At 37.2% G+C, this 14,154-nt stretch overlaps 1 protein-coding gene across 1 annotated transcript in view; it reads left to right on the top strand.

Moving 5' to 3' along the window:
• elovl2 (ELOVL fatty acid elongase 2) overlaps window positions 1-13,753 on the top strand; it is a 14,967-nt gene extending 1,214 nt beyond the window's left edge. Inside the window, exons 2-8 of the mRNA XM_007260074.4 lie at window positions 3,253-3,316; window positions 5,834-6,021; window positions 7,470-7,547; window positions 9,540-9,711; window positions 10,161-10,285; window positions 10,950-11,084; window positions 11,387-13,753. Coding sequence (XP_007260136.3) covers window positions 3,253-3,316; window positions 5,834-6,021; window positions 7,470-7,547; window positions 9,540-9,711; window positions 10,161-10,285; window positions 10,950-11,084; window positions 11,387-11,494 — 870 coding nt within the window. The 3' untranslated portion in view covers window positions 11,495-13,753. The remainder of the gene's footprint in view (window positions 1-3,252; window positions 3,317-5,833; window positions 6,022-7,469; window positions 7,548-9,539; window positions 9,712-10,160; window positions 10,286-10,949; window positions 11,085-11,386) is intronic.
• The last annotated feature ends 401 nt before the right edge of the window (window positions 13,754-14,154 follow it).

Below are 14,154 nucleotides of genomic sequence, written 5' to 3' on the forward strand. Positions count from 1 at the left end.
ATAAGCAAAATAAACCTACAATTTAAATTATTTATCAAACACTGAACATTTTAAGCTTGCAAACATTCACACCAACAAAGCACATTAATGTTCAGTATCAATCATTTGGTCTTTTTACTTAATTATCCAAACACCAAAAGTGTCTATTTGCCATTTTTGGCCATTTTCATCTGTTGAATATTTGGTGCATCCCTGCTATCGATATACAAAAAAAAGCATAAAAGAAAATAAAACCTAAAAACTTAAAACTTTCAATGTAAGTCAATGTAAAAATAGTTTATTTCAGGTAATTTTGTAGAATTTCTGTTGGACCATTCATCAAGAAATGTTGACTTAGTGTAAAGGACAGTTTGTGTGTTTAAACAATATACTAAACTAAATATTGACTAAAAATATAGATACTTGTTTTTCATTGAAAAATAATGATATACAGAACCATGTACAGATCACTCAGCACTATTGTAGACACCTCTGTTCCCCTGCAGCAGTTAGTTTTTTACTGAGCTCTGGCCAGAGGATGGCCATGTTTGGTCATAATACATCCCAGTGTCGTGCATGAATGAAAAAAGCTTCAGTGCATGCAGACTTGTCTTGGCTCTCCTCTGACTCTCTGCTTGATCTCCAATACCTCTTTATAAGGGTCTCCATAATGGTTTCAGCAACACTGCCCAACCGTACTGCTTAAGGGATCTTTATAATTATTATTATATGTGCCCACTTGGTTGCTATGACCTTTTTATTATAGGCTCTGCTTGTGCTCACTTAACATGTGTTGTTTGCTCAGCACAGGGCTACATTCAAATTCAAATGCACATTCAAATGCAGGAACTGATGGACCAATTTATTACCAAGACCTTTGAAATCATGCACAATGGGGACATATTTCCATGGACATGTCGTCCGTTGATACACAGTACAGCATTGCTCATATATGTACTGTTTTTAAGAAGCACCAAAAGGTTGTATTGCTTTTTGCAAATACGCTAAGTGCAGTGTAATGTAATATAGCTTTAATAGTTAACTACTATAGGGAATAGATAAAAAAACTACAGAGTCTAAGCTGTGTTGGGTTCATAGCTCTGGTGCAAAACTAAAGAAGTGAGGAAACATTTTATCAGCTATTTCTTTAACAATGATACAAAATCTCTCAAATACTCAAAGTCTGAGGATAAGAAAAACCTGGCAACTAGAATTTAAATTGAATAGCGGATTTGATACAGCTGTTAGGTTTTTCCCATTCTGCCAATTAAGCAATGTATTTTTAAATTATCTATAATTTATGGTTGACTCTGTGTATGTTTATGTACTCTAAGTGTCTAGTAAATGCATTCAGCTACTTAAACTGCATCCATTGCACACACATTGTTTACAAAACTTGTCTAATTCATGTAGAGAAGTTCTGGCAATTGAATTGGACTCTCTGGAGCAGATGTCAGGTGTGAGCTAGAGGTGTATAAGACCCCAGAATTGAGCTGTAGAGCAGTAGAACTGTGATCTCTGGAATGAGGGAGCTCCATCCAATACTTTTGGTGGGAGTTTGGGAGTTGGGGAGATGGGGATGAGGTAGGGTGGTGATCATCCAGCATCCTGACCTTACTAACACTCTTATTGCTCAATGCAATCAAATGATCACACCACTGCTCCCAAATCTTGTTGAAATATTCATCCATAGTTTAAAAAAAAACTTTTAAAAGGATTTTAACTCATTTAAGGTAAATACCCTTGTACAGTTTGGGATCCCAGAAGTGCTCGACCAATCATGTCATCCTTCACTTTGTCACCATACCCCTCTGGACACCATACTCTGTGTCCAATCAATAAACATTAAAGTTCTTAGAAGGAGAAAGCTGTGAAATGGAGTGACCTCTCACATAGATAGAGCGAGAGAGAGATAGAGAAGAGTAAAGAAAGAGAGAGGGGAGAGAGACTGAGACTGGCCGAGTTGGGGATGGGGGGGTGGGCCAGTGACCTGTAAAACGAGAAAGGACACACTGGTCTTTTCATGTAGACTGTTTGTCTTTCTTATCATCGTATTTTCTGCTGATTAAGGGCAATGTAAACCATTCAAGCCAGTTCATTAGAATCAATAAACCCAGTAGTTAAAAGCTGAGAGAGAGAGAGAATCGATCACGAAGGCGTAACAGAAGTGATGCTCCCAAGAACTCTGCTGTATTTGCATGTGTAATATTTTGTTAAAACCCACACCTGGCATGGATGAGTTATGGATCAATGCTTGTGCAGCATGAACCTTCCGGTATGAATTCTGCAAGCGAGCTCATTTTTCTTGCAACAAGCATTATTTGTAATTTGAATATGTCTCTTGATATGGTAGGACACGGAGAAGGTCAAAGAGATGCAAACCAGCAGGCCAGCTGTAGGGGTGTAAGAAAATATCCATATACACTCGTCGTCTAAGAAATGGTTGCAAAGAGTAGTTGCACACAGAAGGAGGTGTCAGGTTGCAGTGCTGTTCGCAAGAAAGATAAAGACTACCAGAAACAACAGAAAGACTGTTGATCAACGTATTGAGCTACACATACTGTAACACATAGAAGGCAACATGCCTGATGCTTGGTATTAAGTTGTAGAGGTTCCTAATGGTGTCTTGCATGATTATTCACCCAGAGCAGAGGTTGAGTGTTGTCCCATAGCATCCCACACATTTTAAATCAGGCATAGGTCTGGAGATCATGCAGCTGGCTATGGCATAGTATCTGTGTCTTCAGTTAAAGCTCTTGAGACAGCAGCACTATGTGGACGAGCATGGTCCTGTTGGAACCGTGCATTTGGATGTGTATTCAGAAAAGGTTGAACCACTGGTTGCAGGACCATATTTGCATAATATTGGGCTGTCTGAGTGCCTGTATTGAAAAACAAAGGCAATATGGCATCATTAGAAATCTTGATGTCTTCAAACATGGATTTGTTGGTGGTCTAACAACCATATAAGACTTCCCACCAAGTTTTATTTCTACTTGTTGATTTTTTTATGGAAGCAATGGATTTCAATACTGTTTTGATTTTTAGAAATGCTGTATTGACTTTAAATGAATAGTTTACATGTAAATATTCCACTGTTATTTTTTTTTAAATCACAACATCATCTTGCTTACAGTCTAAAGTTACAATATATTACAATATATTGCATATAATTGTCACTGTATCATGAAAAATAATATAATATCATCATGATCTCACTAATAAACCAGCTTACCCAGTTGATGGTCTTAATGCACTTCCCTCTTGTTTCAGAAATACTATCACACCGTCGACACGTGGGTCAACGCTGCAGTGGATTATCAATTTGGAGAGAGAGGTTTGTTTCTTCCTTCCATCATTTTTTCCGTAGTTTTCCACAGCTCAGAGAGATGCTTTTCTAGAGCCTTCTAGTATCCATTTCAGCACCATTTAGACCTGCAATACAAAAGATGCTTCCATCAATGCAAATTACAAACCTGTATAAAAGCTCTTTGTTCATCCTGAATTGCGTCTCAGAGTCAGGGGCTGTACTGTAACTTGTGCACCCGAGCTAAGTGTGTTAAAGTTCACCTGGAGTCGATCTGAAGCTGCTCACGTTATCTAATCCATATTAATAATGCAAAGCCCTGTGGAATGCCTTGTATGCCACGCTTCAGTTCTCAGCCTTTGTTTAATAGGCACTAAAGCGAATTAACAGTTTTTACGTGAAAAGGAATGAGGATTTTTGGATAAATGACCACCCCCTCCTTTCTCTCTAAGTCATGCCAAGTCATGCCAGCGCTGGCTTTGTGTGGGCTAGAATGAGACTGCACAGCTTTCAGGAATACAAATGTTCCTTAGAGCACTTTAGAAACTCCAGTTAACAGTGGCTGTGCAGCAAAAGTGTGAATGTGGAGACATCTGTGGAAAGTTTAATGGAAAGTAAACATAGATAATAAGGAAAAATGTAATGTCATAGTATTTAAATACATTTTTACAGTATACACAATACATCACAACCTGCAGCTTTACATATTAAGAAGGCTGTGGAAAACTATGATTATAACTATTGCATGATAATTATTATTAGTTGTTTGAGTAATACTAGTAGTATCATTGTAGTAGCAGTATTAGTAGTAGCAGGAGTAGTAGTAGTAATAGTAGTATGAACAGTAGTATCACTAGTAGCAGTAGCTGTAGTAGTACTAATAATAGATTTAGTAGTAGCAGTAGCACTACTATTAGTATCAGTAGTAGCAATATTAATAGAAGTAGTAGTAGTAGTAGCATGTCCATTAGTAGTGGCACTAATAGTTGTAACAGTAGTAGCACTAATAATAGATTTAGTAGTAGTAGTATCACCACTATCAGTATTAGCACTAAAAGTAGGAGCACTTATAATATATTTAGTAGTAGTAGTAGTAGCACTACTATTAGTAGTAGCACTAATAGTAGTAGCAGTAGTAGCATTAGTAGTAGAAATAGTAGCAGTAGTGGTAGTGGCACTAGCAGTAGCTGTATTAGCACTAATAGTAGTAGTAGCACTAGTAGTAGCAGTACTTGCACTACTACTACTACTAGTAGAACAGTAGTAGGATTAGTAGTAGTAAAGGTAGTACCACTAGTAGTAGAAGTAGTAAAGGCAGTAGTAGTAGTAGTAGTATCACTAGTAGTAGTAGTAACAGGAGTATTACTAGTAGTGTCACTAGTAGTAGTATCACTAGTAGTAGTAGTAGTAACAGTAGTATCACTAGTAGTATCACTAGTAGTAGTATCACTAGTAGTAGTAGTAACAGTAGTATCGCTAGTCGTATCACTAGTAGTAGTATCACTAGTAGTAGTAGTAACAGTAGTATCACTAGTAGTATCACTAGTAGTACTACCACACACATAGTAGTAGTAGCACTAGTAGTAGCAGTACTTGCACTACTACTAGTAGTAGTAGAAGAAGTAGTATAAGTAGTACTAGTAGCACTAGTAGTAGTAGTAGCAGTAGTAGCACTACTACTAGTAGTAGAACTAAAATTAGTAGCAGTAGTAGCCCAAGTAGTAGATATAGTAGTAATAGTAGTAGTAATAGCACTAGTAGTAGAAGTAGTAGCAGTAGTAGTAGAAGCAGCAGTAGTAGCACTAGTAACGTAGTAGTAGTAGAAACAGTAGTAGCACTATAATTAGCAGTAGCACTTGTAGTAGTAACAGTAGTAGAATTAGTTGTAGTATTAGCAGTAGCACTAGTAGTAGAAGTAGTAGCAATATCACTACTAGTAGTAGGTGTAGAAGTAACAGTAGTAGAATTAGTTGTAGTATTAGCAGTAGCACTAGTAGTAGAAGTATAGCAATAGCACTACTAGTAGTAGGTGTAGTAGTAACAGTAGTAGGATTAGTAGTAGTAAAGGTAGTACCACTAGTAGTAGAAGTAGTAAAGGCAGTAGTAGTAGTAGTAGTAGTAGTATCACTAGTAGTAGTAGTAACAGTAGTATCACTAGTAGTATCACTAGTAGTAGTATCACTAGTAGTAGTAGTAACAGTAGTATCACTAGTAATATCACTAGTAGTAGTATCACTAGTACTAGTAGTAGTAACAGTAGTATCACTAGTAGTAGTATCACTAGTAGTAGTAGTAACAGTAGTATCACTAGTAGTATCACTAGTAGTAGTATCACTAGTAGTAGTATCACTAGTACTAGTAGTAGTAGTAGTAGTAGTAACAGTAGTATCACTAGTAGTATCACTAGCAGTCTCTTTAATAATTCTGATCCCTAATGATAATCACTATATCGGTACATGTATAATGATCATACAGTATGTCTTTTGTTTTTTTTTTATCTTTTTTTTTAGTAATACAGTTATTTATTTCTAATATCTCTCCCGGCAGATCCGAGAGTACGAGGATGGCTGATGTTGGACTCCTGCACACCTACCCTGATCCTCACCTTCATCTACCTCCTAATAGTCTACCTGGGACCAAAGTACATGAAGAATCGGCCAGCATACTCGCTAAAGAATGTTCTACAACTCTACAACTTCGTAGTCACCATGCTCTCACTCTATATGCTGGTAGAGGTAAGGACCAATACCCAGGGGTTCAGGTTTTGTCATGCATGACATTTGGTAATTTGGCCCAGTCTAGCCTGCTCAAATCAAGTGCAATCAATGTGATTTCCGCTCTGATTTTAGCCCTGCAGGCAAGTGCTTGTCCTTGCCCTCCTAGTGAGTGGCTGAGTTCATTGGCTAATAACTAAATTATAAAGAAAATTGGGTCATTTCTGATATGGAAATTATGGGACAATGCCAAAATTCTAAACTGGATTAACATTATGATGGAATTACACAATACAGTAGATATGGCAACAAATGGTTGAAAATTTGAGCATAAATCAGGGGAACAGGGGTATGTATGTGGATCTAACGATGCCTGAATGTCTATGTAGTCAGAGTGATAGAATAACAGTGGAAGTCAATGCATGCCTCTCTCTTATTTACCTTCTTTACCTTCTTTTGATTCTTGCAGTGATAAAATACTAGATTAGAGAGAGAGAGAGAGAAAGAGAACATTCTGACTGTTAAATACCTTTAAGTATTGCTGGGCGATAGTAGTTTAACATTTAACATTTACCTCTATTAAGATTAATGAATGAGTTAAATAACTACAGACATTTTTCTTTCGTAGGAGATGCTTAAGTTCCTCAGTTGGCTCAGTGTTATATTTCACCCCAGTGTTGCTTCCATATTACACTACACATGTAACTACATAAGCAATAGTACACTGTCTGGCCAAAAAAAAAGTCACCACCTGAATGTAACTAAGTAAATGATCTGGGGTTGATGCTGCAGTTGGTCTGCTGGTCTAGGTTCAGCAACAGTATGTGCTGAAAGAATAAGGTCAGCTGACTACCTGAATATACTGAATATAGACCAGGTTATTACATCAATGGATTTTTTCTTCCCTGATGATACGGCCATATTCCAAGATGATAATGTCAGGATTCATGGGGCTGGAATTGTGAAAGAGTGATTCAGGGAGCATGATATAATCATTTTCACACATCATTTGGATTGTACAGAGAATCTTTGGGATGTGCTGTATGGAGAAGATGCTTTGTGCAGCAGTTGGTCAGACTCTACCATCATCAATGCTGCTGCAAGATCTTGGTGAAAATTAATGCAACACTGAATTGAAATAAATATTGTGACATTGCAGAAGCTAATTGAAACAATGCCACAGTGAATGCGTGCTGCAATCAAAGCTAAAGATTACGTCAGTTGTTTAGATTATGGTAGGTGAATTCAGTTAAAGATTGAATAGTTGAAAGCTGCATTAGACATACAGAAAAAGTTAAAAGTCTGCATTAGACATACCTCAGTATAAAGACATGTGAGACAAGATACTGGACTGGGGAATGTCTGTATGCCTGTCTTTTAACTAAAGTGTCTAAAGATTTGTTGTTACTGCAATAGGTGTCCATCTCACTTTTTGCCTGTTTGTGTGTGTGTGTGCACGTGTGTGGTAGCTAATTTCAGCAACCTGGTCAGCGGGATACCGCCTGAAATGTCAAGCCCTTTTTGAAGCAGGGGAGGGTGATGTCAGGGTGAGTAAGAAACACTACATTTTCATTACATTTTGTTGGAGGTGCTTCTTATTTTTTGAAGATGTGTACAGCTGATTGTATGAATAAAGTTGGTCAGTTGTTAATTGACTTGGGGTCAAGCTAAACATTTTGTTTAATTTGTTCAACCAGGTTTTCTTAATTCCTAATTTTCTACATTTCACAATTTGTGCTATAAATAGTTAATAGTTACTTACTTAGGATTTTCCCTAGGATGTTTTTAATCTTAAATATTTAGTCATATAAAGATTATGCATCATTGTATTGTATATTAAGCATCCTTGTAATTCCATTTATAACAAAAAAATACTTTTTATAAAAGAAAAATGTTTTCTTTCTTTCGCAGTTTTTGATTGTGCCGCAGTGCACCACTATGAATATTTACTTTAAAATACTTTATTCTTTTATGTTACAATGTGATCACAATGTACTGATATGTCCAAAGTTATGTGGCATGGAAAAGCTCATTTGACAATCCACTGTGTTAAAACAGGAACTATACATATAAACTGCTTTATCTTACTGTACAACCTCATTACGTCATTCTTAAATCATTAAGCTATTTTTACGATAGGGTTGAATAAAATCAAGCACTTGCTATTTCAGAAATCATCAGTTCTAGAGGCTCAAGTCGCTCTGAAACAGTGAGTGGTAGGTATTGAATGTGAATGTGATCATGGCCAGTTCCAAATACTGCTTAACAATGCTTGGGCTCATTGTGGTTGACTAAACTGGAAATGTCACTTCTAGTTGTGCTCAAACACCAGTCCTGACGGGCTGCAGCCTTGCATGGTGCCCTGTTTCTAGTGTTTCTCCAGCTTTGGTTCACTTGATTCATCTCATCAGTTTATGTGGCATGCTGGGAAAAACACTGAACTGCACAGTGCTGCTGCTCTCCTGGTTTTAGTTTGAGAACTCTTGCATTGAGTAAATGAGCATGAGGGACATCAGCATGTGACATTTCATGGCTCTGTCTCTACAGTTTGAATCCAGTTCATTTTTATTTTAAACATTTGGCTAACATGATACTCAGTGTATTTTAATTAACAATGTGTTCCATGCCATAGACCATTAACCCCTTTATACTTTGTGCATTATAATGTCATTTTATGGAAATTGAGGTTATTGGCTCAGCTCTGATCCATTTGAGCATGCTGTATTTTTCTCTCATTTGTATATGTACATAATGCATGAGGTAAAAAAACAAATACCTTGTGTTTATAGAGACCGATTAAATCTGAGCATGCCAAATAACATAAGGAAAATATTTCTTCTTAAGATTTTCCCATAAAAAATTAAGTTCAATGCTGCACAGTGGAAGAGTGCACCCCCTCTTAGCTCAGCTGAACTTTCTTAAAGGTTCTTGGCATATTTAATGGTTTGACGTGTCTTTTTCAGAGTTTTGTCAGCTTTCCAATTCTCATCCTGACCTCCACAGTTCCCCTGAACTGACATTTCTTAATATCCAATGTGAAAATTGCTAAAAAAAGAGACTTGTGGTTGCTAGGTGTTACTACACGTTTTCAAAAGTCTAGTACAGGGTTTTTCATTCCTGGTCCTTGGTACCACAACCTGCCCAAACCCTGCCCCCCTTTGCCCTGCAAATATATGGCAACTAGTAACATCTAGTAACTTTAATAGCAAGAGAGTTGTGGGTTTAAATCTCCCTATTAGTTTGAGCAAGGCATTTAAACAAGGCATTTAGACCTTGTCAAATATGTACATAAATATTTAACCTCAGCCTTATCTGTGTCTATATAATCAGTGTGAGATGAGATTACGCAGCCAGGCAGACTTCCTCTATACAATAATAACAGTAACTCTACTACCATGTACAGATAAGCCAGTCCACAGTGTTGCACTTAGCTTAAAGCTACAATTAGCTGCAATTTACATATTAATGAAGACACCTCATGTAAAGAATGAACACTTACTCTCTCTCTCTCTCTCTCTTTCTCTCTCTCACCGGGGCAGGTGGCAAAAGTGCTGTGGTGGTACTACTTTTCCAAGCTAATAGAGTTTCTGGACACCATCTTCTTTGTTCTGAGGAAAAAGAACAATCAGATCACCTTCCTGCACGTGTATCACCATGCCTCCATGTTTAATATCTGGTGGTGCGTCCTCAATTGGATCCCTTGTGGACAAAGTAAGTAAAGTATTGTTATGGAGGCTAAATGATTGAAAGCACACAGCAAGCTGGCTGTCCTGTACTGCGCATCTCTGAAAGCCAACTACATCCTTGCCTATCAATAATTAAAAACTTTATTTAGTCACACAACAGTACAATTTTGAAAACGTATAATGTGGTGTGAGCTTTCCCCTCCACCATTGCGCTGATACTATTGCAAAATGCACCATCCAAATGCATCCCGGATAACGGAGGAGGAGCAAGAACACTTCCAGGGATTTGTACTGTACTTGGCTAGCTGCAGACTTGAAACAAAGAAACAATACTAGGGCTGTGAGCACAGACAAGATCACTAGTCTTGTAGTTTGCATGATGCTATATGATGGGCCATAATGCTGCATTCCAGTTGAACTGGAACTGAAGAGGTGAGATGAGGTGACTGATGTGCTGATTGTGTTTGTGTTCAGGTTTCTTTGGGCCCATGCTGAACAGTTTCATCCATGTGCTGATGTACTCGTACTACGGGCTGTCCACCATCCCCTCCATGCAGAAGTACCTGTGGTGGAAACGCTACCTCACACAAGCTCAGCTGGTCAGTACTGAAATTATGGTTTACCAACCCTTTTTGTAAAAGCATTCTTCCACCCCACCCCAATTAAACCATTAAGCGTATACACTGTCTGGCCCCCAAAAAGTCTCTGTTCCTGTTATCAATTCTATAATTACTGTAGAATAATTTAGAAATGAGGTTTATAGTGTTTACATCATCACTGTCCAATGAAACCAAGTATCTCCATTTTCGTAGATTTTTTTGTTTATTACATAATTTGAGCACACAAATTGTCCCTCTACACTGTGTCAAAATTTCTTGATGAATGGATCTATAGAAATTCTCCAACAATGACCTAAAATAACCTGTTTTTCCATTGACTTGCATTAAAAGATAAGAAGATTGTATCTCTCTCCTGTAAAGTTGCTGTTTTGGAGATTATTAATTTTATTTTACATTGCTGCTCTGTTTGTAGCTGTGCTGTTTGGATTGTAAGCGCTGCATTGTTGCTAGGTTACCTGTATGTGGCGTAGTAATACATGAAGAGCTTTGGTTACAGTGCATTACCAGCTGATAATGGCACCTAAAGAACGCCTCTCAGCCAATCACATTGCAGGGTCGGAACTAACTGTGGTATAATTACTATTATATTTGAAATAAGAAAGAGTTTGTGTTCTGAATATTGCCCTTTCTTTTCCTCTTTCAGATCCAGTTTATATTAACTATAACGCACACTCTCAGTGCAGCAGTTTTCCCCTGCGGATTCCCCTTTGGCTGCCTGATGTTTCAGTCCAGCTACATGGTCACACTTGTCATCTTGTTTGTCAATTTCTATTTGAAGGTAAGTGCTAAAAACATGCCTATTCTTTAGACCAGAACATCTGTAAAAATCCCTGGTTTCTTGCCAGTACATTTATATTTTAGTGCTTTAACCTGATATCTACACTGCTTCTACTGCATAACAGGAAAAACCCCAGAACATGACTACATCTATTATTCACCAGTGAAGAGAAAGCCTTTTAGAGCCAGAACAGAGGCCATTTATTTTATGCATTTAGCTACTTAACAACACAGTGAGGCTTTTTCTTGTACATCTTGTGCTCACACTGTTTAATAACCCAATCAAATATCTCTTCCTTGTAGACATACAGAAAAAGGCCAGCAAGAGATGACAAAGATGCAGAGAAGGTGAAAAATCACACGAATGGCATCTCGTCCAGCCTCAACGGAGCCAAACATAAGCTACAGTAAACTAAAGGAGAGAACTTTTTAATATTCATATTCTCAAACCGATTATGCTGAGACACTAATCTGATAGCAGGGGATAATCTTCTGTAATTATGCTGTAATTTTTGTATAGAATACTTTTTTTAACCCTCCTTTTTGTACCATGTTTTGGTTTATTCCTCTGAAGACTTGACAGTAACTCAATATTCTGGGCATTCTGAAGTCGTAGTCAGAATCACTGTTTATGTATACATATATTTATCACAGCAAATCATAGTCCATCATTCACAATTCCATTTGTCTTATTTGTCTGAACTAATCCTCCACTGATTACCACCGTAGTATTGTTGAGAGAACCGCTGTCTGAAAGATGCCTTAGAGCTCAGTTATTTTAGTAATGTGAGGAAGAATGTTTGGTAAAGAAGCTGTGAACGTTCGTAAGCATGTCTTTGTGCATTCATAACAGCAGTGCCTTGTGGAAGTGTTCGAAACAAAACAAAACAGAAAACGTTGGCTGTTATTATAGATTTCTTTTGCCATGTTATACATTGCATACATTGCATTTTTCTCAGTTTTTTTAGATGCATTTCAATTTATTCATGCACCCCTCAATTAACCCCTTAATTATGGCCTTGTTTCCCCAAAGCATCCAGATGTTAAGATAAGGTTGATGCTTTGTGGTGTTTGTCACAGTAACAGTTATCAGGATTTGGGGGGCTTTATGAACTCCTTTTTAGGGCATTGTTTTTAAATGTGGTTTTATATAGTATAATCTTTCATGGACAGCAGTACAACAGATTGTAGCCTTTTATTTACATTTACTTACTCAAGGGTAGCTCTAAGCCTTTATACTAAACTAAGCCTTTATAAAAAAAACATTCACATGTCTATATGGAATTTTGTTTCAAATGTATTTAATATTTTACAATTCTGCATAGTTTTGTAAAAACAGCACAGTACATTAATTTTCCGCTGAGAATGTGAATGTAGTGTTCAGCTAAGTTTCGTTTAGCTCACACCCAGTCAGACTTAAATGGCCCTTAAAAGGAACATTTCTGTCATTTTGTTTGACTTTTGGGCTGTGCTTTGCTATACAGATTGATGACAGTTTAGGATTTAAAGGACTACTCCAGCTTTGGCTGTTTTAAGCTAATGGACTGTGTACTGTGTCTTTTTTTTTAACAGTTAAACACAATGAATTTACTGTGAATAATTTAACCACATCAATACTGTTATATTTAACCAAACAATATGGATGTGGTACATCATTCATTTAAGATTGAATATTAGTGTATATTGCTGTTTGAGGCCCACTGATTTCCTTATACCTCACGGCTGGTTTCTTTTCCACCTCATTTGAGTTGGGTGAATGTTGCCCCGAGACTGCAGTACTTCTGAGGTGGACGAGAACAGGTCGATTCACAGACCTCTCAATGACACTGTTTAAAGAGTAGAGAAATGTAGCTCTGTTTCTGGACCACAATCCTGCTGAACTTCAGGTTTTATAGTTTTCATGCTGTATCTACACTGTTCTGTCCTGTTTCACTTTGAATTTCTGTTGAATTTCCGAGCAGAAGTGATGATTTGCAGCCTGAGTGCCAGAGTTTTCCCAGTACCGTTTGTTCCTGCTGTCTCTGTGTTCTGTCAGTGTTACACTGGGTCAGAGTTTTGCTTATGGGCTATATTTCGTCAGCTCTCTGCATGGCTGATTATGTATATTTTCAGATTTGCTTTTAGCCAGTTTACCTGCTGTAAGTTCTTTCTCTATTTAGTAGAGAATAGGTGCTAAGCCCAGTTTTGTTTTATGCTGCTCTTTCAGAAATCCATGAATGATGGCTATATGCTGAATATTCTGTTATTTGTTATTGTCATTGGTTCAGACTGCAACAACATGAGCAAAAGTACTGCCAAAACTCTGCAACTCAGCCTGGTTAACGGTGCCCCCCTATAGGCCTCACTTTTCAAGTCTGCTTTCTTATTTAGGGTACAGTTCAGTGACACTGTTTTTAACTGGTTCTGTAAGAATACTGTATATTTTTCTCTACATTAGATAAGAATGTTGGATTAATTTTCCACTGTGTAATGGTTTTTAACTATTTTATGTTAAAGCTCAGTACAATTAAAGACTCAAATCTGAGACAAATCAAGGTAACACTAAACAATATGTGCCTATACTTGAGTCTGGCAATTTTTCTGTCAAATATCTGTTATTTTCGCCTCACTTCATGTATATGCTTGTTTTTATGTTCCTTTGAAAAATAAACACCATAGATATTTGCAAGATTTTAGATGTTGTTGTGTCTTATATCAACATGTAAAACCCACCCCTTTGATCCCTTTGAACTCTTTTTTTTCACTAATATTTTAGCTATGTAATTTGCTTCATCCCATAATTCATTTATTCATTAATGGTAGCTTGCACAACACTTTCTATTTCTTTGTAGTATTTGTTCAAGAACCATAACATTGCATGAATGCTATTAGAACCAATGGACTACAGCTTTGCAGATCAAACCAATCAAATCAGACTTTGATATTCGTTCCTTGTATGTACTAAATGCCTTCCTGGCAGTGTTTGACACTGTAATAAAAACAGAGAGCCTGAACGTTAACTTTCCAAATGGATTTGATGGGTACTTGAGTGTAGTTAAAGTGATCCATATAAAAGGTGCAATAAATGCATC

The sequence above is a fragment of the Astyanax mexicanus genome, chromosome 1, assembly GCF_023375975.1.
Source record: "Astyanax mexicanus isolate ESR-SI-001 chromosome 1, AstMex3_surface, whole genome shotgun sequence".
NCBI classification, from domain to species: Eukaryota; Metazoa; Chordata; class Actinopteri; order Characiformes; family Acestrorhamphidae; genus Astyanax; species Astyanax mexicanus.